The 22382-nt window shown below is 43.7% G+C and overlaps 1 protein-coding gene across 8 annotated transcripts in view; it reads right to left on the bottom strand.

The window, feature by feature from the left end:
* Nucleotides 1-22001, bottom strand: part of cast (calpastatin) — a 187096-nt gene extending 165095 nt beyond the window's left edge. For 3 of the 8 annotated variants that reach the window (XM_080189091.1, XM_080189092.1, XM_080189094.1), the window contains exon 1: nt 21822-21998. In XM_080189091.1, the coding sequence (XP_080045217.1) occupies nt 21822-21863 (42 nt within the window). In that variant the 5' untranslated portion in view covers nt 21864-21998. Of the gene's footprint in view, nt 1-21821 lie in introns of all 8 variants that reach the window. The other 5 variants (XM_080189089.1, XM_080189090.1, XM_080189088.1 and 2 more) reach the window with 3 other exon arrangements.
* Between the last annotated feature and the right edge of the window lie 381 nt (nt 22002-22382).

Here is a 22382-nt window from a genome sequence, read left to right on the forward strand (position 1 = left end):
GTTCAAGGTTTTTGAACAAAATGATTATAGAAAATGGTTATTAACCAAAGTTCACACTGCAGTGGGTATGATTTATGACACAAAGAGGAACCACATACATCACTGCGTTCCATTTCAAATTCTGCAATTTATCTTACAAAGCATGCACTTTTCTCTTCCTTTCGCATTTTTGTCTAGCTTTAGAAAAACATTTTGCATTTTTCCATTAATTTGTTTGTGTGTGATGTGACAAAAATTCCCACATGTAACTTATCTTTTCAGTAAACTTTTGAAGTATCAGCTCCAGTGGAGAATAAACAACCACCCAGTATAAGCCAATTGGGCCGAATGGACTGCTTATGGCTTATACACTTGATGGGAATACATATACCTGAAAATAAAAAGGAGAGTTAACTAACGGTCAATCCCAATTCTCTTAATCGAGAAAGCCATGATTGCATGAAAGGGCTGGGGGAAAGATGGGAGAAAGCATGGCAAAATAGAACCACAGGCTGCATCTCGGTATTAAATATAGACAGCATGCAAAAGGGTACTGAAGGAGTGTTTCATGAGTCAACCCAGTAATGAGTTCAAAGCAAGGAGCATTAAAAGGAGAATAAATATTTCATGGGTAGATTTTTAAGGATGGTGAGCATCACCATCGGCTCTCGAGAGCCCAGTGCTATTTAACACTCAGTTGAGCACTGATTGGAAGTGGGCAAGGCTTCTGTTCGCTCCAGGAGTAAGTTCCCACCTGTGGGAGTTTAGAGCCAAATCACATTGGCCAACAACTCTCCAATCCATCCATCTGACTCAGCATGATAGTGGCCAGGAGAGGTACTGCAGTGTTCTGGTGAGAACTAAGTCCTGAAAGGTCAGTCCTAGGGTTAGGGGATTACAGATGTGTGGGTCGGGGGGTTGGGGTTTGGGTGGTGTTTGGGAGGGGGTGATTGCGGCATTGTGAAGTAGGCCAAGGGGTGGGGGACGACAGGAGTCCAAGGTCCCAGTGGGGATGGCATCTCAAATCTGAAAGGACCCACCTGCTCCTGCCAGCCAAAAAATTGAAGTTGGATGGAAAAGTGGCCACTTATGGGCCTTCATAAGTGAAAGAATGGGTTTCCTGCCTAAGGCCCTGCCCACCCAACCATGAAAAAAACTGAATCTGGGTCAGGGTGAGCAAAATTCAGGGGGAATCCCATCCATGCAATTTTACACTCCCCCACCCCCACCGTGCCTCAGAACCCACCCCACCAGGAAAGTAAAATTCTGCCCCGTGTGCACGCCGTAAGAGTGAATAATTTGCGCTGCTGTTTTCGAGCTTGGCAGCAGATGAAAACACCAAAATTATTTTTTGACTTTTTGCAAAAATAAAGACAATTTCTAAAAATACTAGTCTGTTTCTTCAAACAGATTGCTGGTGGCCGAGGAAGGACAAGTATACTGTCTTTTATGAGACGAACCATCAATGGTTTGCACTAAACCTGGTGGCAAGCCAAGTCCCAGGAACGATAATCAATCATATGCATACTCATTCGGAATGCTGCTGAGCAACGCCTCTGCCAATGGCAAAACTATGAAGCCTGCAAACGTTTGTCAACTCTGGACAGGCTTCAGGGGGGTGGAGAAGGGGTGCAGCTGTTTATAAAAGCTGAGGTTTCACCAATCCAGACAAGTGCGTCACTGCTGCAAAAGGTCTATTATCTGCTTGGCCTGCCCCAGTGGCAGAATCATCCCCACCAAACCTTCTTCATGCTGCTATTTGTAAAAGCCACATGATTTCAGTGAGTATCCCGATCTCTCAGCAGCCATCCCACTCTCCCTCAAACAAAAGCTGGTACATTCAGCTGTCTCAGATTTGTGATTTCTTTTTTCCAAAGGTTTCTTGCATGAATCTGCATGACAAGATCTCAGTAATCACAAATTATAGATTCCGAAGATGTGCAGGTTAGGTTGATTGGTCATGATAAATTGCCCCTTAGTGTCAGGGTGATTGGCAAGTTAAATAGGTAGGATTACAGGGATAGATGCTGGTAGGATTGTAGTTGGTGCAGGCTCAATGGGCTGAATGGGCTCTTTGCATTAAGGGAGTCTATGATTCCATGATTAATAAATACCATGGATTAAGTAGAAGAAAGCTCCCTTGGTGGCTCTATTTAGGCCCTGAACCTGGGCTATTCTTGCCACTTTCACACTCTCTTAGTGCAAGTGATAAAAGTCATTTTGCCCCTGGAAACATACCCTTAGTGAGCTAATAGATTCAGTATTCTTCATGCTCTGATAAATATACTTATTGCACCTTGGATGGAGCCGGCTACATAAAGAAGAATTTTGTACCCTGAGCCATCAGGTGGAGTGCTAATCATGAAAAATCTCCGCAGGTCTTCTTCCAAAGATGGCATATCTTCACAACCACCTCCCTAATGGTCTACCAGCTACAAAACAAACTGGGTTGGTACTACACATTTGTGACCAGTCCTTCCAATGCACACACATCTATCTGTAGAGTTGCTGCACAACTTCCTTCCTCATCCTCCATTCCATGAACATCTGAGAAATCCACAAAATGTCACTCTATTGGCTAACACAGGAAACGTAGAAATAAAGTTCCTCAAAAAAATGGAAAAAAGGGAAACTTTGCTCCAAATTATGAGAAATTAACATAAATTTCACGCAATTTGTTGGCATAGTGATAATGTCACAGAACCATCCAAAGGCCCAGAGCAAAGCTCTGAGGACATGGGTTCAAATCCCACCACAGCAGCTGAGGGAATTTAAATTCAATTAATTAAAAACCTGGAATTAAAATCTAATCCCAGTTATGGTGACCATGAAACAATTTGATTACCATAAAAACTCATTAAGCTTTAGGGAAGGAAGTAATCAGACAGAAATAAAACTGGATGGTCCACCTAGCATTGACATAGGCACTGAGAAAGACAAGAGTGCCCACTTGCAGGAAAATCCTCCTTACTAAAATCAGGTTTGTGCCACAACTGAAAGAGATGTCTCACAGATGAGTCAAATGACAGTCATACCCACAGAATTGTGCCTTACAACCAATGTACCAGATACCTCCATCAGCATCCCTGGCTATGTCCTATCCCATCAATGTCAGACCCAGCAGAGATGGCAACAGAGTGGTATGTAATCATGGGAGTAGCCCTGGCAGTCCTCAACTACAACTCCTGACCTCATCAGATTTTATGGCATCAACCCAAACATGGGTAAGAAATTTCCTGCCGATTACCACTTACTAGTAATAGTTTTAAAGTCTTGTGTTCTAGAACTAGCTGTGACCCTGGCTATGATGTTCCAGTATGGCAGCCATGAAACAGATGTGGAAAATTGCACAGGTATGCTCTGTGCACAAGAAACAGGACAAATCCAACCCAGTAAATTACCATTCCCAATCTACACTCAATCATCAGTAAGTGATAGAAAGGATCATTCATCAAACAGCATTTGCTTAGCAATAACCTACTATGTGATGCTCAATTTGGGTTCTGCCAGGATCACTCAGCTCCTGCCTTGATTCAAGCATGGACACAACAGCTGGATTCCAGAGGTGAGGTGAGAGTGACTGCCCTTGACATCAAGGCAGCATTAGACCAAGAATACATTAAGGAGTCCGAGTATATTTGAAGTTAATGGGAATCAAGGGTAAACGCTCCAATAACTGGAGTCATGAGTAACAAAAACAAAGATGGTTGTGGTTATTGAAAGGTAATCATCTCAGTCCCAGGATGTCACTGCAGGAGTTCCTCAGGGCAATGTCCTGGGCCCAACCATCTTCAGTTGCTCTCTCAACGACCTTCCCTCCATCATCATTCACGTCACGTAAGTGCCAGGCAATGACCATCCTCAACAAAAGAGAACGTAGCCACCACCCCTTGATATTCAATGGCATAACCATTGCTGAATGGGAAAAATTACCCTGGAGTGTTTGTTTGAGCAAAGCTAATTAATTCGTATTTACTTATGTTCCCCTCTGGTTTCAGAGTAGAGTTTTGATTAGGTTGACTGACAGCGACAGAATTATGGGGTTAATGGGAAGAGCTAAGCTTGCAGGAAAGAAAGAGCTTCAGTTTCTGTGGGCAGCTCAGTTGCATAGTGGTTAGCACTGCTGCTTCACAGTGCCAAAAATTCAGATTCAATTCTGGCCCTGGGTGATTGAATGTGTGCAGTTTGCACATTCTCCCCATACCTGCGTGTGTTTCCTTTGGGCGCTCCAGTTTCCTCCCCCAGTGCAAAGATGTGTAGATTCGATGGATTGGCCATGCTAAATTGCCCATTAGTGTTCCGAGATGTGAAGAGGGATTAACCATGGTAAGCGTGTGGGGTTACCAGGTTGAGGTAGGGAAGGGCTTGGGTAAGATAGTTGTGCTGCACTGTCAGAATTCTATGAGTTTCGTTTCTAAATACCAACAGTTGCTGGCTGGACTGCCAGAAGAAAACAATGGCCAGAATTTTACCACCTTCCCACCCCGGAATCGGCGCAAGTGAGGCTCACAGGATGCAATTCTCCGTTGGCCTCGGGCGGGATTTTATAAACCTCATCTGAGCAAGGCCATAAAATCCCACAAACTCTCTATGGGCCTGATTTTACCATTGCGTCGTGCCCGAAAACTTGATAAAGTTTAACACGATCCGCGCCTACGTCCTCACTGACGTCCACTTTACCAAGGCCTGAAAATGGCCACGGTCTGATTTGCATCTGAGATGGGCTCAACAGCGATTTAAATGATTTGCGTGCATTTAAATTGAATTAATGGGCTGTCCACCCAACTTTACCAGCATTTCCCTCTTTACCATCATGTTCGCGCGTCTAGATTCGGCGCAAAACAGACCTGTTTGGCAAAGATCTATTTCGGGTGCTCCAGCTGCTAAAGTAATTTCAGAGCTTCCAACGGCTCTCTGACTCAGATCGGGGTGGAGAGGGGAGGGGGAGGTGGGTCAGATCATTCTCTGGTTGGGAGGGGGGGGGAGGGAGCGGGAAGTGGGTCAGATGTATCTCTGGTGGTGGGAGGCCGGATCATTTTCTGGTGGGGAGAGGGAGGAGGAGGCGGGTCAAATGGTGGAGAGGGGGAGGGAGGGAGGGAAGCCAAGTCGGATCTGAATTGCGCCCAGATTCAGCACTTCAGATTCAGAATGAAAATGGTAAAATCGGGCCCTATGTCTCTCTCTCTCTCTCTCCAGAGGTGCTCTGAAGGCTCCAGGAATGTTAACCAAAGCCACATGCAAGTATATCTGTGTTTTGCTAACTCATTTTAAGGAGAAGTCTAAATCTATGAGGGAAATTTTGCTTGATTGGAATTCATTGGCACAGTGGTTGGTACTGTGCCTCACAGCGCCAGGGACCTGGGTTTGATTCCTGGTTTGGGTCTGTCTGTGCTAAGTCTGCACATTCTCTTCGTGTCTGCGTGGATTTCCTCCAGCTGCTGCGATTTCTTCCCACATTCTGAAAGACGTGCTGGTTAGGTGCATTGACCATGATAAATTCCCCTTTAGTGTACCCAAACGATGACGATGGGCAAGCCGTTGATGTCATCTATATGGATTTCAGTAAGGTGTTTGACAAAGTCCCTCATGGTAGGCTGGTAGAAAAGGTTAAGGCACATGGGATACGGGGTCAGGTAGCTAGGTGGATTGAGAACTGGCTGGGCAATAGGAGACAGAGGGTAGTTGTGGAGGGGACTTTGTCCAGCTGGAGGCCAGTGACCAGTGGTGTGCCGCAGGGCTCGGTACTGGGACCTCTCCTCTTTGTAGTCTACATAAATGACTTGGAAGAGAGCGTAGGTGGTGTGATCAGCAAGTTTGCTGATGACACCAAGATGGCAGGGTTGGCAGGTACTGAAGTGGATTGTCAGGTGATACAACAGGATATAGATAGGTTGGTGCATTGGGCAGATAGGTGGCAGATGGAATTTAATCCTGACAAATGCGAGGTGATGCATTTTGGAAGGAATGATGTAGAGAGGAGCTATGTGATTAAAGGTAGACAAATTAGGAGTATAGAAACACAGAGGGACCTGGGAGTGCAGGTTCACAAATCCATGAAGGTTGTGACACAAGTGGAGAATGTTGTCAGGAAGGCTTATGGAATGCTAGCCTTTATAGGAAGGGGTATAGAGTTTAAAAGCTGCCGTCTAATGCTTCAGTTGTATAAAACGTTGGTTAGACCGCATTTGGAGTACTGCGTCCAGTTCTGGTCACCTTACTACCGGAAGGACGTGGAGGCTCTGGAAAGGGTGCAGAGGAGGTTTACCAGGATGCTGCCTGGCATGGAGGGGTTGGGTTACGAGGAAAGGTTGGAGAAACTGGGACTGTTCTCTTTGGAAAGACGGAGATTGAGGGGTGACATGATAGAGGTATATAAGATACTGAAGGGAATAGACAGGGTCAATAGTGAGAGGCTGCTCCCTAGATTGGTTACGAATACAAGAGGACATGATTTAAGGGTGAGGGGGGAGAGGTATAATTTGGATATGAGAGGAAGGTTCTTTACGCAGAGAGTAGTGGGGGTATGGAACGCGCTACTGAGTGGGGTGGTGGAGGCGGGAACGTTGGACTCGTTTAAGGTTCAGTTAGATAGGCACATGAGTGAAACGAGGATGGAGGGTTATGGTAGGGGTTATTGAATAAGGGTTAGAACCTCGGGAGACACCGGAAAGGCAGGCTTGTGATTAACGTTTTTGTCTTTTCACTCCGCAGGTGGAGGTCCACCTCGTTGTCAAACGAGGGGCATGCACACGGCGGGTCGTGCGTGGGCTGCTCCTGGAGGTTCCGGGAGTGGCCTAGTACTTCGTGTCGGTGTGTGTGCTTGATCCTGGACCAGTAGACGGGCGCTGCAACAGCTCAGTGACTAGCACTGCTAGCTGTGCAGATACATGGATTTGGGCCTGTGTCTGTGGGAGTTTGCGCATTCTCCCTGTGGTTGCGTGGGTTTCCTCCGGGCGCTCCGGTTTCCTCCCACACCCCAAAGATGTGCTCTTAGGCTGATTGGTTTTACCAAATTGACACTATTCTCCCCTGAATCTGGCTAAGTCAGGGGTTCTATTTGTAGATACGCAGGGTAGAATAGGTGTAGGGTGATGCGGCGGCGCGGGCTTGTTGGGCCGAAGGGCCTGTTTCCCGTGCTGGGTTGTTCTTTGTTCTTTGTTCAAACAGGTGCAGGAGTATGGCGACTAGGGAATTGTCACAGTAACTTCATTGCATTATTAATGTAAATCTATTTGTGACACTGATAAATAAACATTTAAAAAAAATGTAGTGATAGGCTATCAGTTAAGAATTGTATCTTGTCATATTTAAGTATTGTTCAATTGTTAAAGCTTAAGCTAATTCATTTGTTACAGTAAAATTGTGTTGTTAAACAAAGTTTGTTTTATACAAGATTCCTATTGTGTTAACAGAATTGCACCTGGAGTGAAACCTATTCACACATTAATGACAAAAATAGAAAAATTGCTGGAATCTAGCGTGGCTTCATAATAGACCTTAGGGGTTCTGTTCTGGTACACTAACAATTTTAACAGATCCTTTCTCCTTGGGTGTCCTATGATCCACTGAGTATTTCTAGAGTTTTCTGCTTTATTTTAGATTTCTTGCATTTGCAGTATTGTAGAATTGTATCAGTATTTTGCCAGGGACAGATCATATCAGATGATCGTCAGTCAACTGGTTTGATAATTATATAGTCGTTCTTGGTGGTTCAAGTTGGTAAAGGTCTGGTTAACTCACACCTTTGGGACTTATGGAACAGTATACCAAATTAATAAAGAAGTGGTAATAGCTGCAGTTTTGCCACTAATTTATGTTTATTAATGGATTTTTTAAAATATATTTTTACATGGGATGTGAGTGTCACTGGCAAAACCAATCCCTAATTGCCCTTGAACTGAATGGTTAGCTTGGTAATTTAAGGCAGCAGTTAAGAGTCAACCACAGTGTTAGGATCTGAAGTTAGGTGTAGGCGTGACCAGGTAAGTACAGCTTATTTAAAGGACATTGGAAAACCAGATGTGGTTTTATGAAATTCAATGATAATCTTATAGTTACCATTACTGAAATAAGCTTTCAATTCCAGATGTTATTAATTGAAGTTAAATTCCACCAGCCGCCAGGGTAGGATTCGAACCCGTGTATCCACAGCATCAGCCCGGGCCTCTGGATTACTACTCCAGTGACGTGACATTACAGCTGTGCCACCATCCACCACCACCACCATCCCCCCACCCCCAATAGATGGTAAACGTTAATGATGTCAGCTGATGAGAATCAGTATCATCAATGTCATATTGCAAACTGATAGTTGCTAAAAGTAGGCACTAACTCTGTAACAGTTTCATCAAAAACATACCCTCTAACTTTTCATAGTGTTCAGGCAATTTGTTTAAATGCATGGTCCCTTTATTTTTTTCTGTGGCACCTTGCCATTGAGTTAACTTAAAAGGGCCGACATGGAGGCATTTTTAGGTTGCTGCGCAGCTGACAGAAGACACTGATCATGAGTATAAAACATTAAGGTTCACCTGCAGGTCAGTTGTTCCCTTTCACCGTTAAAGGTTAGTGTGGTGTGGAGATGCCAGCGTTGGACTGGGATGGGCACAGTAAGAAGTCTCACAACACCAGGTTAAACAGGTTTATTTTGGAGTGCTGCCTCTTCATCAGGTGAGTCAGGTTAGTGTGACAAATGCAGTCAGAATGATTCTTCTATTCAATTCTGTAGTAATGTTGGTGACTAGTAGACAGACAAATAAGTAAGTAGTCATTTTTGACATGTTTGTGTTACCCTAAACAAGTCTTTTGAAGGCCACAGAAAAACATTTTCACATTTAACTTAATGTTATTTTTTCTCTTTTCAAATATAACATTTCTTTAGCTAGAAAGCAGAGGGTCTGGAACAGATGACTTTCATTTTCAGCAAAAATGACCATACTTCAGAAAGTATAATTTTGAGCTAAAAGCGATGATTCAGTCTGGTAATCTGGGCATTTTTGCTGAAACACGTTTTACAGATTTTTAATATGTTGCCATGGAGTCAACAAGTACAAATAAAAACATTTCTCTCTAGCACCCTCTGTCTTGGTAATGAGAATCATTGTTATTTTACAAATGCCCCTAACTATAATCACTATGAAAACTGATGGGTAAAGAAGTGAATAAGTTGTAATTATTCAAAAAATCTGGAAGAGTGTAACATACGCTATAAATCAGCAAAACATATCCAATAGTCAGCTGCCCAAGGAGTAGCTAATGCAAGATAAGTTATTTTTGGAAAACTTTACACAGTAGCTTTTGCATTTGACTACATACTAAAACCTCATTATTGGATGACTACTGTTATATTCTAATACAGCTAACAGACCACTGCTCATTCCTCAACCTCCTCCTGAGATCTCCAGCATCATAAAAGTCAGTCTTCAGGCAATTCAACTCACTCCATGTGATGTCAAGAATCCGCTGAAGACATTGGATACTGCAAAGGCTATGATTCCTGACAATATTCCAGCTGCAGACTGGTACTCTGGTATTCCTCTAGCCAAGCTGTTCCAGTACAGCTACAACACTGGCATCTCCCTGGAAATGTGCAAAACTGCCCAGACATGTCCTGTCCACAAAAAGCAGGACAGATCCAGCCCAGCCAATTACTGCCCCATCAGTCTACTGTCCATCACTGGCAAAGGGAAGGAAAGTACCATCAAGAGGCACTCAGCAATAGCTTGAAGCTCAGTTTGGGTTCAGCCAAAGCCACTTAGCTCCTAATATCATTACAGCCTTGGTTAAAACATGGACAAAGAGCTGAATTCCAGAGGTGAAGTGAGAATGACTGCCTTTGACGTCAAGACAGCATTTGACTGAGTGTGGCATCAAGGAGCCCAAGCAAGAGTAGAGTCAATGAGCATTTGGGGATCACTCCGCTGGTTGGAGTCATACTTCACACAAAGGAAGACAGTTGTGGGAGGCCAATCATCTCAGTCCCACGATATCACTGCAAGAGTTCTTCAAGGTGGTGTTTTCCGTCCAACCATCTTCAGACGCTTCAACAATGACCTTCCGTCCATCATACAACTAGAAGTGGGGATCTTTCCTGATGATTGCACAATGTGCAGCACCAATCAGGACTCCTCAGACACTAAAGATGTTGGTGCACACGTCCAGCAAGATCTGGGCAGCATGCAGACTTGGGCTCGTAAGTGGCAAATAACATTCATGCCACAAAAGTACCAGGCAATGACCATCTCCAACATGGGAAATTCTAACAATCACCCCTTGACATTCAATAACATCACAATCACTGAAACCCCCATCAATATCCTAACGGTTACCTGGACCTGAAACTGACCTGGACCAGCCACGTAAATACAACAGAGGCTGGGAATTATGCAGCCAGCAACTCACCTCCTCACTCCCCAAAGCCTGTCCACCATCTGTAAGGCACCAGACAGGAGTGTGATGGAATATTTTCCCCTTAGCTGGATGGGCGCAACTCCAACACTCAAAAAACAAACAGTCTGCTCACTTAGATAACTTTATATCATCCAAGAGGTGGTGCCTCTGACAATGCTGTACTCTTTCAGTACTTGCTGTAATTTCAACTTAAATTACCTGCTCAAGTTGAGAGAAGAGACTTAAATCTACAACCTCTGGTTAAGAAGTGAGAGCGCAACCACTGCTCCAAGGCTAACACTATTAGTCCCAAGACACTCTGATTGACTAAATTAATATTTATGAATGGTAGAAAGTTATGGCTTTTTTGGTTCATGACTGGTAGCATCTATACCTCACTGGCTAGGATCATGTGTCTGGTCAAGCTCAAGATCAGGTGTAATGTCTTTCCTTGTCAGCATGGATCATGTATGTCTGTCTTGTGGGGACCATGAATTGGTTCAATATGAATTGGTTTTTGGAGCAAGCAAGGTGATAGATTTGACATGGCTGGTCGAGGGATAAATATTCACCAGGATTCACCAGAACTTGCACTCTTCAAATTATACCATGGAACCTTTAGCAGCACTTGTCAGGATAGAGGGAGTTTCTATTAATAACATCTCCAAAAGATCAACTCATCTGACAAATGGCACTCTGTTTTTAAATGTCTTACTTGAGTTTAGTTTTGTAGCACTTAGTGTTGTTTCATATCTATTGAATTCAAGAATTACTTCAAAAGTGGATTGAAATTGGTAACAGGCTCTCACCATATGCATTTCTAGAAAGCCACCTTTCAGGCAGAGACAGTGGATGGGATTTTCCAGCCGTACTTGCCCCAAAACTGGAAAACCCGCCTGAGGTCAGTGGACCTTGGCATGGTTCCACCCCCCCCCCGCCCGCCTACACACGACCACCACCACCCCCCCCCCGACACACACACACACACACTGCTATTTCTGTGGGTGGGAATGGGAAAATTCCCCCAGAAAGTTTACCAGGACAATGCTTGTATAGAAGATGTTGACATGTTCTTTCTAGCTCATCACAGTGAAGAAGGACCCATTCATAAGTGATGGCTGGTATATTAAAGAAACTAATCCCCAAGGACGTGCCATGTTCTTAATACATGAAGGAGATCGTACATTGTCTAAATCAAATCTTACTTTCTGCATATTTAGAAAATGCACTTTCCTGGACCAAAACATGGCTACTAAAGGTCACATGGTTTGCAAGTTGGCTACAGTTCTAGAAACTTCCAATAGCAGTTGCAGGACAAAAACTCAACCCTCATCCTTGTGAAATCTCACACCTACCATTGTGAAGACCCATTACAATTCAGAACCAGGGACCGTCAGATGAACTGTTTCCCCAGCCTGGACTTATAGCAGGAGAGAAAATACGAGGAATAGGCCATTCAGCCCCTTGAGCCTGCTCCACCATTCAATACAATTGTGACTAATCCTCTATTAAGGACCTCTATTAAATCCTCTACTAAATTAAGGGGGGGTAGTTATAGGACGGATGTCAGGGGTAGGTTCTTTACCCAGAGGGTGGTGAGGGATTGGAATGCCCTGCCTGCTGCAGTTGTAAATGCGCCTAGTTTGGGGGCGTTTAAGAGATCCGTGGATAGGTTTATGGACGAAAAGGGATTGGTTTAGGTTAGTGGGTCATTGGTTTGTAACTGGTCGGCGCAACATCGTGGGCCGAAGGGCCTGTTCTGCGCTGTAATGTTCTATGTTCTATCTCAACACTATAGGTCCAGTCTCTCCCCTACCTCTTGATGACTTCAGTGTCCAGAAGTCTAACTATTTCATTCTTAAACATATTCAGTGACTTGACCTCCACAGTCTTATGTGATAGAACATTCTGCAGTTTCACCACCATGAGTGAAGAGATTTCTCCTCATCTTAGTCTTAAACAGCCTACTTTGTATCATGATAATATGACCCCTTGTTCTAGATCCCCCACCTGATCCAGGGCAAACATCTTCTCTGCATCCAGTCTGTCCAGCCCTGTCAGAATATTATATGTTTCAATGAGATCCCCTCTCATTCTTCTAAACTCAATGATTAGATGCCTAGTTGACCAAATCTCTCCTGCCATTCCAGGAACCAATCTAGTGAATCTTCGCTGCACTTCCACTATGGCAATTAAATCCTTTCTGAGGTAAACAGACCAGAACTGCACAGAATTTTCCCAAGGGCCTGTACAGCTACAGTAAGACACCCTTTGCTCCTATACTCAAAATTCTCTTGCAACGAAGCCCAACATATCACTTTCCAGTGGAGGTACTGGATACTGCAAAGGCAATGGGTCCTGATAACATTCCAGCAACAGTATGGAAGACTTGTGAACCAGAACTTGCCGCTCCTTTAGCCAAGTTCTTCCAGTACAGTTACAACACTGGCATCTACCCCACGATGTGGAAAATTGTCCAGATATGTCCTGTATACAAAAAGCAGGACAAATCCAACCCTGCCAATTACCACCCAATCAGTCTACTCAATCATCAGTAAAGTGGTGGAAGGGGTCATCAACAGTGCTATCAAGTACCACCTGCTCAGCAATAACCTGTTCAGTGATACCCATTTTGGGTTTCACCAGGGTCACTCATTACAGCCTTGGTTCAAACATGGACAAAACAGCTGAATTCCAGAGGTGAGATTAGGGTGACAGCCCTCAACATCAAGGCCCCATTTGACCAAGTGTGGTATCAAGGAGCCCTAGCAACATTGGAATCAATGGGTATTGGGGGCAAACTCTTCACTAGTTGGAGTCACACCCGGTACATAGGAGGATGGGTGTGGTTGTGGAACATCAGTCATCTCAGCTCTATGACATCTCTGCAGGAGGCCCTCAGAGTAGTGTCCTAGGCCCAATAATCTTCAGCTGCTTCATCAGTGACTTCCCCAAAATCATAAGGTCAGAAGTGGGAATGTTCTCTGATGATTGCACAATGTTCAGCACCATTCGCAATCCCTCAAATACTGAAGCAGTTCATGTTCAAATGTGACAATATCCAGGCTTGGGCTGACAAGTGGAAAATAACATTCGTGCCACACAAATGCCAAGTAATGACCAACACCAATAAGAGACTCTTTAAACAGGGTCACTTGATATTCAATGGTGTAACCATCACTGAATCCCCCACTGTCAACATCCTTGGGATTACCATTGTGCAGAAGCTAAACTGGACTCACTACATAAACACAGTGGCTACAAGAATAGGACAGAGATGAAGAATACTGTGGCAAGTAACTCACCTTCTGACTCCCCAAAAACCTATCCACCATCTAAAGGCACAAGTCAGTAGTGTGGTGGAATACTCCCCATTTACCTGGATGGGTGCAGCTCCAAGAACATTCAAGAAGCTTGACACCATCCAGGGCAAAGCAGCCCACTTGATTGGCATCACATCTACATACATCCAATCTCTTTACCATCGACACTCAGTAGCAACAGTATGTACTACCTACAAAATGCACTGCAGCAATTCACCAAAGATCCTTAGACAGCATCTTCCAAACCCATGACCACTTCCATTTAGAAGAACCAGGGCAGCAGATAAATGGGAACACCACCACCTGAAAGTTCCTCTCCAATCCACTCACCATCCTGACTTGGAAATATATCACCATTCCTTTGCAATCGCTGGCTCAAAATCCTGGAATTCCCTCCCTAATGGCATTGTGGGTCAACCCATGGACGATTCCTGCCATTGCATGCAGAGCAGACCAAGTTTCGCTTTACCAACCTCATCATGCTGTATCACTGTCAACTTTAAAGGAATCCTGCAACTCCTCCTTTCAGCTAGCTAAACTCACTTGAATGTCAGCTGCTACATGAATGAACCCTCACTGGGCTCCGACATTCATATGAATCAATATCCATATTTCTGATTATTTTTCTTTTAAGTTTTTTTGCACTAAAACGCCACCTATCTCATTCTTATGTGTGTGTATGTTTTGTAACCATCCCCTAGATTTAAATGTTTGAATAAACATTACTTTGGATTTAACCCAAAAGAGTGTCTGCTGTGAGTCACATTGAAGTTGATTCCACGAAGGCCGGAATTTTACCGGCATGCCATCCCCGATTCTGGGGGGCAGGCTCAGCTCGGAGAACGGCATTCTCCATTGGCCGCAGGCAGGAGTGTGCAAAACTTGGCAGACGTGCCGGTAAAATTCCACCCAAAGAATTGGGGAAACACTCCACTGACTGCTTCAAAAATTATAATTTACAGAGATATGGCAAGAAAAATAAAGGAGTTCCATTTGCTTCTCTCCCCTGCCCATAACAGCCATAATACGAAAAACCAAGGTCTGACCAGATTGAACTAATCAATTACCTTCTGTGGAATACTCAACTCATTATAGGGAGAGAATTAATGTGACCAAATTAACCATTTTGAAATGTTGTTTATTATAACATCCTGGTTGCTTATAGAAGTCCACAATGGAACTGTATCGACATCTCTCTCCCTGATGTTCTCAAGTTGAGACCCATTTCTGTTGCATTGTGGAATCCATCATAGGGGATAGTGAATTTAAATCAAAAGGAACCTCAGGTAAAATAACATCAACTTCTGGAAAATACGGATTACAGTTTTTAAAAACTCTCTCCGGAAACTGCAATGACCTCAATCCCATGAGAATTTCAGGATCATTGTGAAAAAAAATCTGCCTCAGTCAAGGACAAAAGTGAAGGACTGCTAAAACAATAAACTCTCATTTTTTTTCCCATCTTTTACCATTGAACTTTAACTTCAAAGAACAAAGAAAAGTACAGCACAGGAACAGGCCCATCGGCCCTGCAAGTTTGTGCCGATCTTGATGCCTGCCTAAACTAATACCGCATGTAATTACGGAGTCTGTATCCTTCTATTCCTATCCTTTTCATGGATTTGTCTAGTTGCCCCTTAAATGCCACTACTGTACCTGCTCTCACCAGCTCCGAGGCAGCACGTTCCAGACATTCACACCCTCTGTATAAAAGATTTGCCTCGCACATCTCCACTAAACTTTTCCCCATGCGTCTTAAACCTATGTCCCCTAGTACTTGGCGTTTTTACCCTAGGAAAGAGCATCTGATTATGCACTCTGTCCATGCTAGTCATAATCTTGTAGACCTTTATCAAGTTATCCTCTGTCATTCCAGTGAGAACAAACCAAGTTTATCCAACCTCTCCTCATAGCTAATACCCTCCAGGCCATGTAACATCCTGGTAAACCTCTTCGGTACCCTCTCTAACCATCCACATCCTTCCGGTAGTGTAGCAACCAGAATTGTACACAATATTCTAAATGAGGCCTAATTAAGGTTCTGTACAGCTGCAGCATGACCCACTAATTTTTACGCTCAATGCCCCGACCAATGAAGGCGAGCATGTCATATGTCTTCTTACCTACCCTGACTATCTTTTTCAGTGATCAGTGGACACATGTGCCCAGATCTCTCTACCTGTCAATACTCCTAAGGGTTCTACCATTTACTGTATAATTCCTACATACATTGGACCTTCCAAAATGCATTATCTCACACTTGTCTGGATTAAATTCCACTTGCCATTTCGCTGCCCAAGTCTTCAACAGGCCTATATCTTGCTGTATCCTCTGACAATCCTCTTCACTATCCACAACTCCATCAATTTTTGTGTCATCTGCAAACTTATTAATCAGACCAGCTACACATTTTCCTCCAAATCATTTATATATGCTAAGAACAACAAAGGTCCCAGAATTGTTCCCTGTGGATCGCCAAAGAGTTATCCTTCTCTACTATGTGTTGAGAAGGTCAGGGCACATGTTTACCTTTTGAAATATCTTTTGTGTAGGTGAATTTTTAGAAAAACGTTTGTGTTTAAATTAAGAAAGGCTGATGGACTGAATTTTTTGCAATCAATATGTAAATGGTTAAGCACAGACACTGAATTGATAGCTACAACTTACAGATACTAAAACCCTGTTACAAGCAGTCAAGGAATGGGAAACAAAGATCAAGTCCCGACAAGATGTCCTCACCAGTCATAACAAGAATTATGCTCATATGTCCCTATATCTTGCCAAAGCAAACTATCTAGTGTTAAGCTATCCTTATCTTATAAAGGAATATTCCTTGGGAGTGGCTAGCTGCATTTGAGAAACTTAGGAAAAGGCTAATATTAAAATTTTGCTCCATTTGTTGTACTTAATCTTTAATCATTGTGCAGCCATTGAAGGGTTTCAGTGCTCAGGATCACAGTCACAGAATACTACTGTGCAGAAGAGGCCTTTGGCCCATCGATGCATGAAAGGCCCTGACTTGCCCACCTAATCCCACTTGCCAGCACTTGGCCCATAGCCTTCAATGTTATGGCGTGCCAAGTACTCATCCAGGTACTTTTTAAAGGATGTGAGGCAACCAGCCTCCACCACCCTTCCAGGCAGTGCAACCTAGGCCATCACCACCGTCTGGGTAAAAAAGATTTTCTTCAAATCTCCCCTAAACCTCCCACACCTCACTTTTAACTTGTGTCCCTTCATAACTGGCCCTTCAGCTAAGGAGAACAGCTGCTCCTTATCCATCCTGTCCATGCCTCTCAAAATCTTGTACACCTCAACCAGGTCACCCCTCAGTCTTGTCAGTTCCAGAGAAAATAATGCAAGCCTATCCAACCTCATTTTTAGAAAGTCATGGGACTGCAAATGATGCAAGGGAAGGGAAAGCCAAAATTTCCATTATTGCCAACTGCAAAACACAAACTTGTTTCTAATGAACTGCCATCTCAGATAGATGTCAAATAAAAATAAGAGTTCTCTTTATTAAGAAGGAATTTACTGTTGGAATTATTTCAATTTACCATTAGATCCCTCATTGGATAAGCAGTAACACAAATCTTTTTGAATGAGGAATGAAACACAGAGAATTGCCAAAGTTTTAACGCCAGCAGGATCTTATGGTCTGTCGATGGCGCATCCCCGCAGCAGGTTTCCCGTTGGCAAGGGGAGTGTTCAACAGGAAACCCCGTTGACAACGGCGAGACAACAAGATCCCACCGTCAGTGAGCAGCACGCCGTTCCCACCACCGCAAAACATGCTGCAGAGAGGGAGAAAAATTCCACGCAATAAATGGAGAGCAGAGTCAGGGACCTAGAATAAACACTCTGAACTGGAACTGAAACACACATCAAACTGAGCAAAAATGCTCCAAGGGAAGTCTTCCATTATCTGACAACTTGGAACTGTAAAGTCCAGAACTGAAGGCCAAGCAGAGGAGACATTCATAGGCCATAAAATGACAGGAGTCATTTTACAAAGCATAATATTTGAATATTATATTTAGCTTTCTATAGCTTTGTTGATCAATTGGCAATATGTAATCTTTTAATCAGTGTTGGCTGAGGAATAAATGTCAGCAAGAACAATTCCCTAATCCTTCACTGAATAACTGACCTGGGCAAAACAACAATGTTGGCTTGACATCACATTTGAAAGCTAACATACCTCTGCCAAGACAGCACACCCTCAAAATCACGCAGCTATGTTAGCTCAATTCCCAACTGGCATCACAAACTCCTGACTCAAAAGGAAGGATTCCGCTATTGAGCCAGAGTGAGACACAGTAATGCACACCTACAGATGTTTATAGACATTGTGTTACAACTTACATCATGCCCATAAACTAAAACTGAAAATGATCTGACTTCAGACGTACTCAAGCAAGTGCTGTAAGCCCCATTAATTCAATATGGTTTCTATATAAATAAAAACGAAAAAATATCTGCACTCCCTTAAATTATGTCCAACCAATATGGCATCATTTATGTGAATCCCTCCCGCACTTGATGATTAAACAAATAATGGAATGACAGTCTATGTGGCCTGGAAGTAGAAGTAAATGCCATCTGTACCCTACATCTGACTGAAATCCAACTCAGTTCACTCACATGATAAGAGAGGATTTTACCATTGATTCGCTGCTGCTCCAGCACCTTCTGTATAACCTGCAACCTGGGACAACTTTGATTGCATTGTCTTATACCTTATAAAGCTTTTACAGGCTGATACTACACTAACTCTTTTTAACATCTATATCTCCCACAGCCTACATGTCCACTAATTAGATAGAGCCTAGCTGCTGCCTTCAGTGGCAGATGCTGTTCACGCCACAAATGCAAGATTATCTTCTTCTTTAAAAGTGAGATATTTCTTCCTTTGTCCCTCCTTTCATTCCAAGATGCTTTCACCAGGATTTTGTTGGGCTGATGATGATCTCACCCACTGGTCAAAGAAATGTTGAGAACACCCACTAGTTCCCTGGAGGAGGCTCAATGGATCCTGGTGCTCTTCAGGCACCTAATCCTCCACCATCCAGCCTGCCCCACAATTCAGATCCCTGGTGTCGTGGGAAAGGGGAGTCAAGGGCAAGGCTAGAGAATGGCGTTCACTGGCCACTCCTTGTCTGATGCTTAAAGTTTATTTAAAGTTTATTTATTAGTCACAAGTAAGGCTTATATCAACACTGCAATGAAGTTGCTGTGAAATTCCCCTTGTCGCCACACTCCAGTGCCTGTTCGGGTCAATGCACCTAACCAGCACATCTTTCAGAATGTAGGAGGAAACCAGAGCACCCGGAGGAAACCCACGCAGATACAGGGAGAATGTGCAAACTGCACACAGGCAGTGATCCAAGCCAGGATTCAAACCCAAGTCCCCAGTGCTGTGAAGCAGCAGTGCTAACCACTGTCCTACTGTGCTTTGCCCCTCCACCGGGCTCACAGTGCCTGACCCTGGGGGATTCCTCCTCAGACATTGCTGGCTAACTCAAAAGGGTTTGCATGGCAGCCTTTTGAGAGTGCAGCATACCCACGTGACCTCTGTTTAATCTCTGAGCTACCATTGAATGGCAGTGGGCTCAGGGATAGGGATCTTATTGACAGTTAAAAAAAAACTCACATCAGCCTCTTCCTCCCACTTAATCGAGGGAGATTTTCCCATTACCAGGAGACTGACACAGGGCCTCTCCCAGAAATAAGTGACACATCCCCCACACTTTCTCCTGTGACAGGCTGCATTAAATCTAGTCACATATTTCATTCAACACATACATAAAGATTACACTGTCGACCAACTGAACTGTTAGGGCACTGAAGGAGGCCATTCAGCCCATCATGTCTGCACCTGCTCTCCAAATGAGCCATTCTTTAATACCCTTCTCCCACCTTCTCCCAGTAACCATGCACATTCTTCCTTTTCAGGTAACAGTCTAATTCCCTCAGAATGCCTCAAATGGACCTACCTCTACCACACTCAAGCAGTGCATTCCACACCTTACCAACTCACTATATGGAAGCATTTTTTTATCACATCACTCTTATTCCTTATTTTGTTCCTTATTCTAAATCTGTGCTCTCTTGTTCATGATCCTTTCACTGATGGGAACAGTTTCTCCCTATCTAATCTGGCCAGGTCCCTCATGATTTTGAATACCTCTATTATGCTCATCCAGTCTTTTCCTAGTCTGGTCCCTATCTCACACCAACAGGGCTGATTCATAACAGCCCCTCCACTTGCATCAACACTACAGGAGATACAATACTGTATTCCCAAGGAAACTAAGAAATGGCAATAATTGTCCAACATCCCGAAAATGAAGAGCTACTTTTAAAAAAAGTTCATAATTTCATCATAGGGACACTCATATCTGAAAATTAAAATGAGAGATGAAGTGGAAATGGTCAAAAATTTCAAGTTTCTATATGTGTCCAGATCACCAACAACCTTTCCTGATCCCTCCACGCCAACACTATACTTAAGAAGGCCCACCAATGTCTTTACTTTCTCAGGGGGCTAAGGATGTTCACTACGACTTTCACCAATTTTTACAGATGCACCATAGAAAGTATCCTCTCCAGATATCACAGCTTGGTATAGCTCTTGCCTTGACGAAGACAGCAAGAAACTACAAAGGGTTGTAAATGAAGCCCAGTCCATCATGCAAGTCAGCCTCCTAGCCATTGACTCCATCTACACTTCCTGCTGCTTCGGAAAACCAACAAGTATAATTAACAACCCCGCGCACCCCAGACATACTCTTTTCCATCTTCTTCATCAGAAAAAGATACAAAGTCTGAGATCACGTACCAACAGACTCAAGAACAGCTTCTTCCCTACTGTCATCAGACTTATGAATGCACCTATCAGATATTAAGTTGACCTTTCTCTACACCCGAGCTATGACATTAACACTACATTCTGCACTCCTTTCCTTCTCCCTTATGCATTGTACGTACAGGATGCTTTGTCTATATAGCACGCAAGAAACAATAAAGTTTACTTGTTAATCACAAGTAAGGCTTACATTAACATTGCAATGAAGTTACTGTGAAATTAAAGTTTACTGGTATATGGACTTCACTAGATACCAGTAAACTTTAAACATGTGACAATGAATCAAGTCAAAAAAAATGTGCAGTGCATTCTAGCCAAATGATAATCAAAGAGTAAGCGTTAGTCTCTGTTTATTTGAATAAAAAGAGTGAGGTTACAGGTTGAGAAGTTCCCCTCTTAACCAAGCCCATTGAATAGCAATGAAGAATTACTTTAGCAAAGGTCGATTTCACTTCCTGAGCGTGTTGAGAAAGGGGTGACATAACTCGGCAGAAGTGACACAACATTGTGAGGATCAGCAGCCGAACAGGATTTTTTTTAAAAAAAGCACCATTCATTTGTTAACACGGCGAGGTCAGAAATGAGACTGGGCTGTTCTAATCTCCTCCCGGCCAGACTGACATCTGAAGCTTTCTCTCCCTAAAAGACACAAAGCAGGGGCTGGCTGACTGCTGAGAGGGAGAGAGAGCCTGGCTGTACTTCCCCAGTCTGCCGATAGAAAAAGTAATGCGACAATGTCTCAGCCCGGCTGCGGGAACCATTCCCCACCCTCAAAATAACATTAACTCTCTCAGGCAGAATTACCTGGAAACAAGAGAAGCAGTTTTTCAATTCCCCTGGATTAGAAGTCAGAGCAGTGGACAGTCAGGAAGGACAGAAGCCCACATAGCACAGACTGCCAGTGTAGATAGGGCGCAGCTCAAATATCCAAGAGGGCAGGGGCAGTACACCCTCTCTGACACTTCATGGAATAAATGATGTAAACTATTAGAGATCCCCCTCCCTGTCGCCCAGAAATACCGATGTTTTTAACCAAGTGTCAGAGCCCCAGGGCGGATTTCCTCCCAAATTAATTACAGGACACACAACGTGCGATTTCTGTAACAAAAGTTCAATTCAGGCGAAATCGCAGTTGTCAATAGCGATACAGGAGGGGGAAGAATGCGGGCTGGGGGGAATCTAATCCAGCTCTCGGCCTTTGACAAGGCTCTGAGCTGCTATTCTAGACAAGCTGCAGCCGCTTTCACTCCCGGCACATTTACCTTCCGCGGCTCTTTGCCTTTCCTCTTGTTCGGCTGCGACATGTCTCAGGCTGTGGACTCGGGGGACGGGGGCTCTCTCCAAACTTTACGGCTGATCTCGCAAATCAGTGAAGCCACACTAACTCCTGTCAGCCCGAAAGCGCTGGCGCTTTTCCGACCAAACTTGTTGAAGTCAGTTTGCACTTTAGGGCGTATCCTTTTTTTGTTGCAATCCCTCTGAATGTTTCTGCCCTGGAACAAGCTCTGTTACAGGTCAAACACATTTAGCGGCATTTTCCACATGTACTGCAATCACCATACTCCCCGCCCCCCTCACTTTATAGATAGACCCATGCAGACTTACAGAATGCAAGTATATTGACTAATATAACATATAAAAACCTCAATTAACAATTTGCTGCTATTGCAGTAACCAGACATCCAGGATCAGAAATAATGATTACTTCTGTTCTATGTTCTACAAGTCTGAAACTGTTTAGTCCCGTTTTGAGAATTTCTCTTCCTCTCAAAGATCCTTTTCTTGCACACCCACCCCCCACGGTGATTGAGGCTGGAGTAGGA

This window comes from Carcharhinus amblyrhynchos, chromosome 5 (genome assembly GCF_965287045.1).
Source record: "Carcharhinus amblyrhynchos chromosome 5, sCarAmb.v2.hapA, whole genome shotgun sequence".
Lineage (NCBI taxonomy): Eukaryota > Metazoa > Chordata > Chondrichthyes > Carcharhiniformes > Carcharhinidae > Carcharhinus > Carcharhinus amblyrhynchos.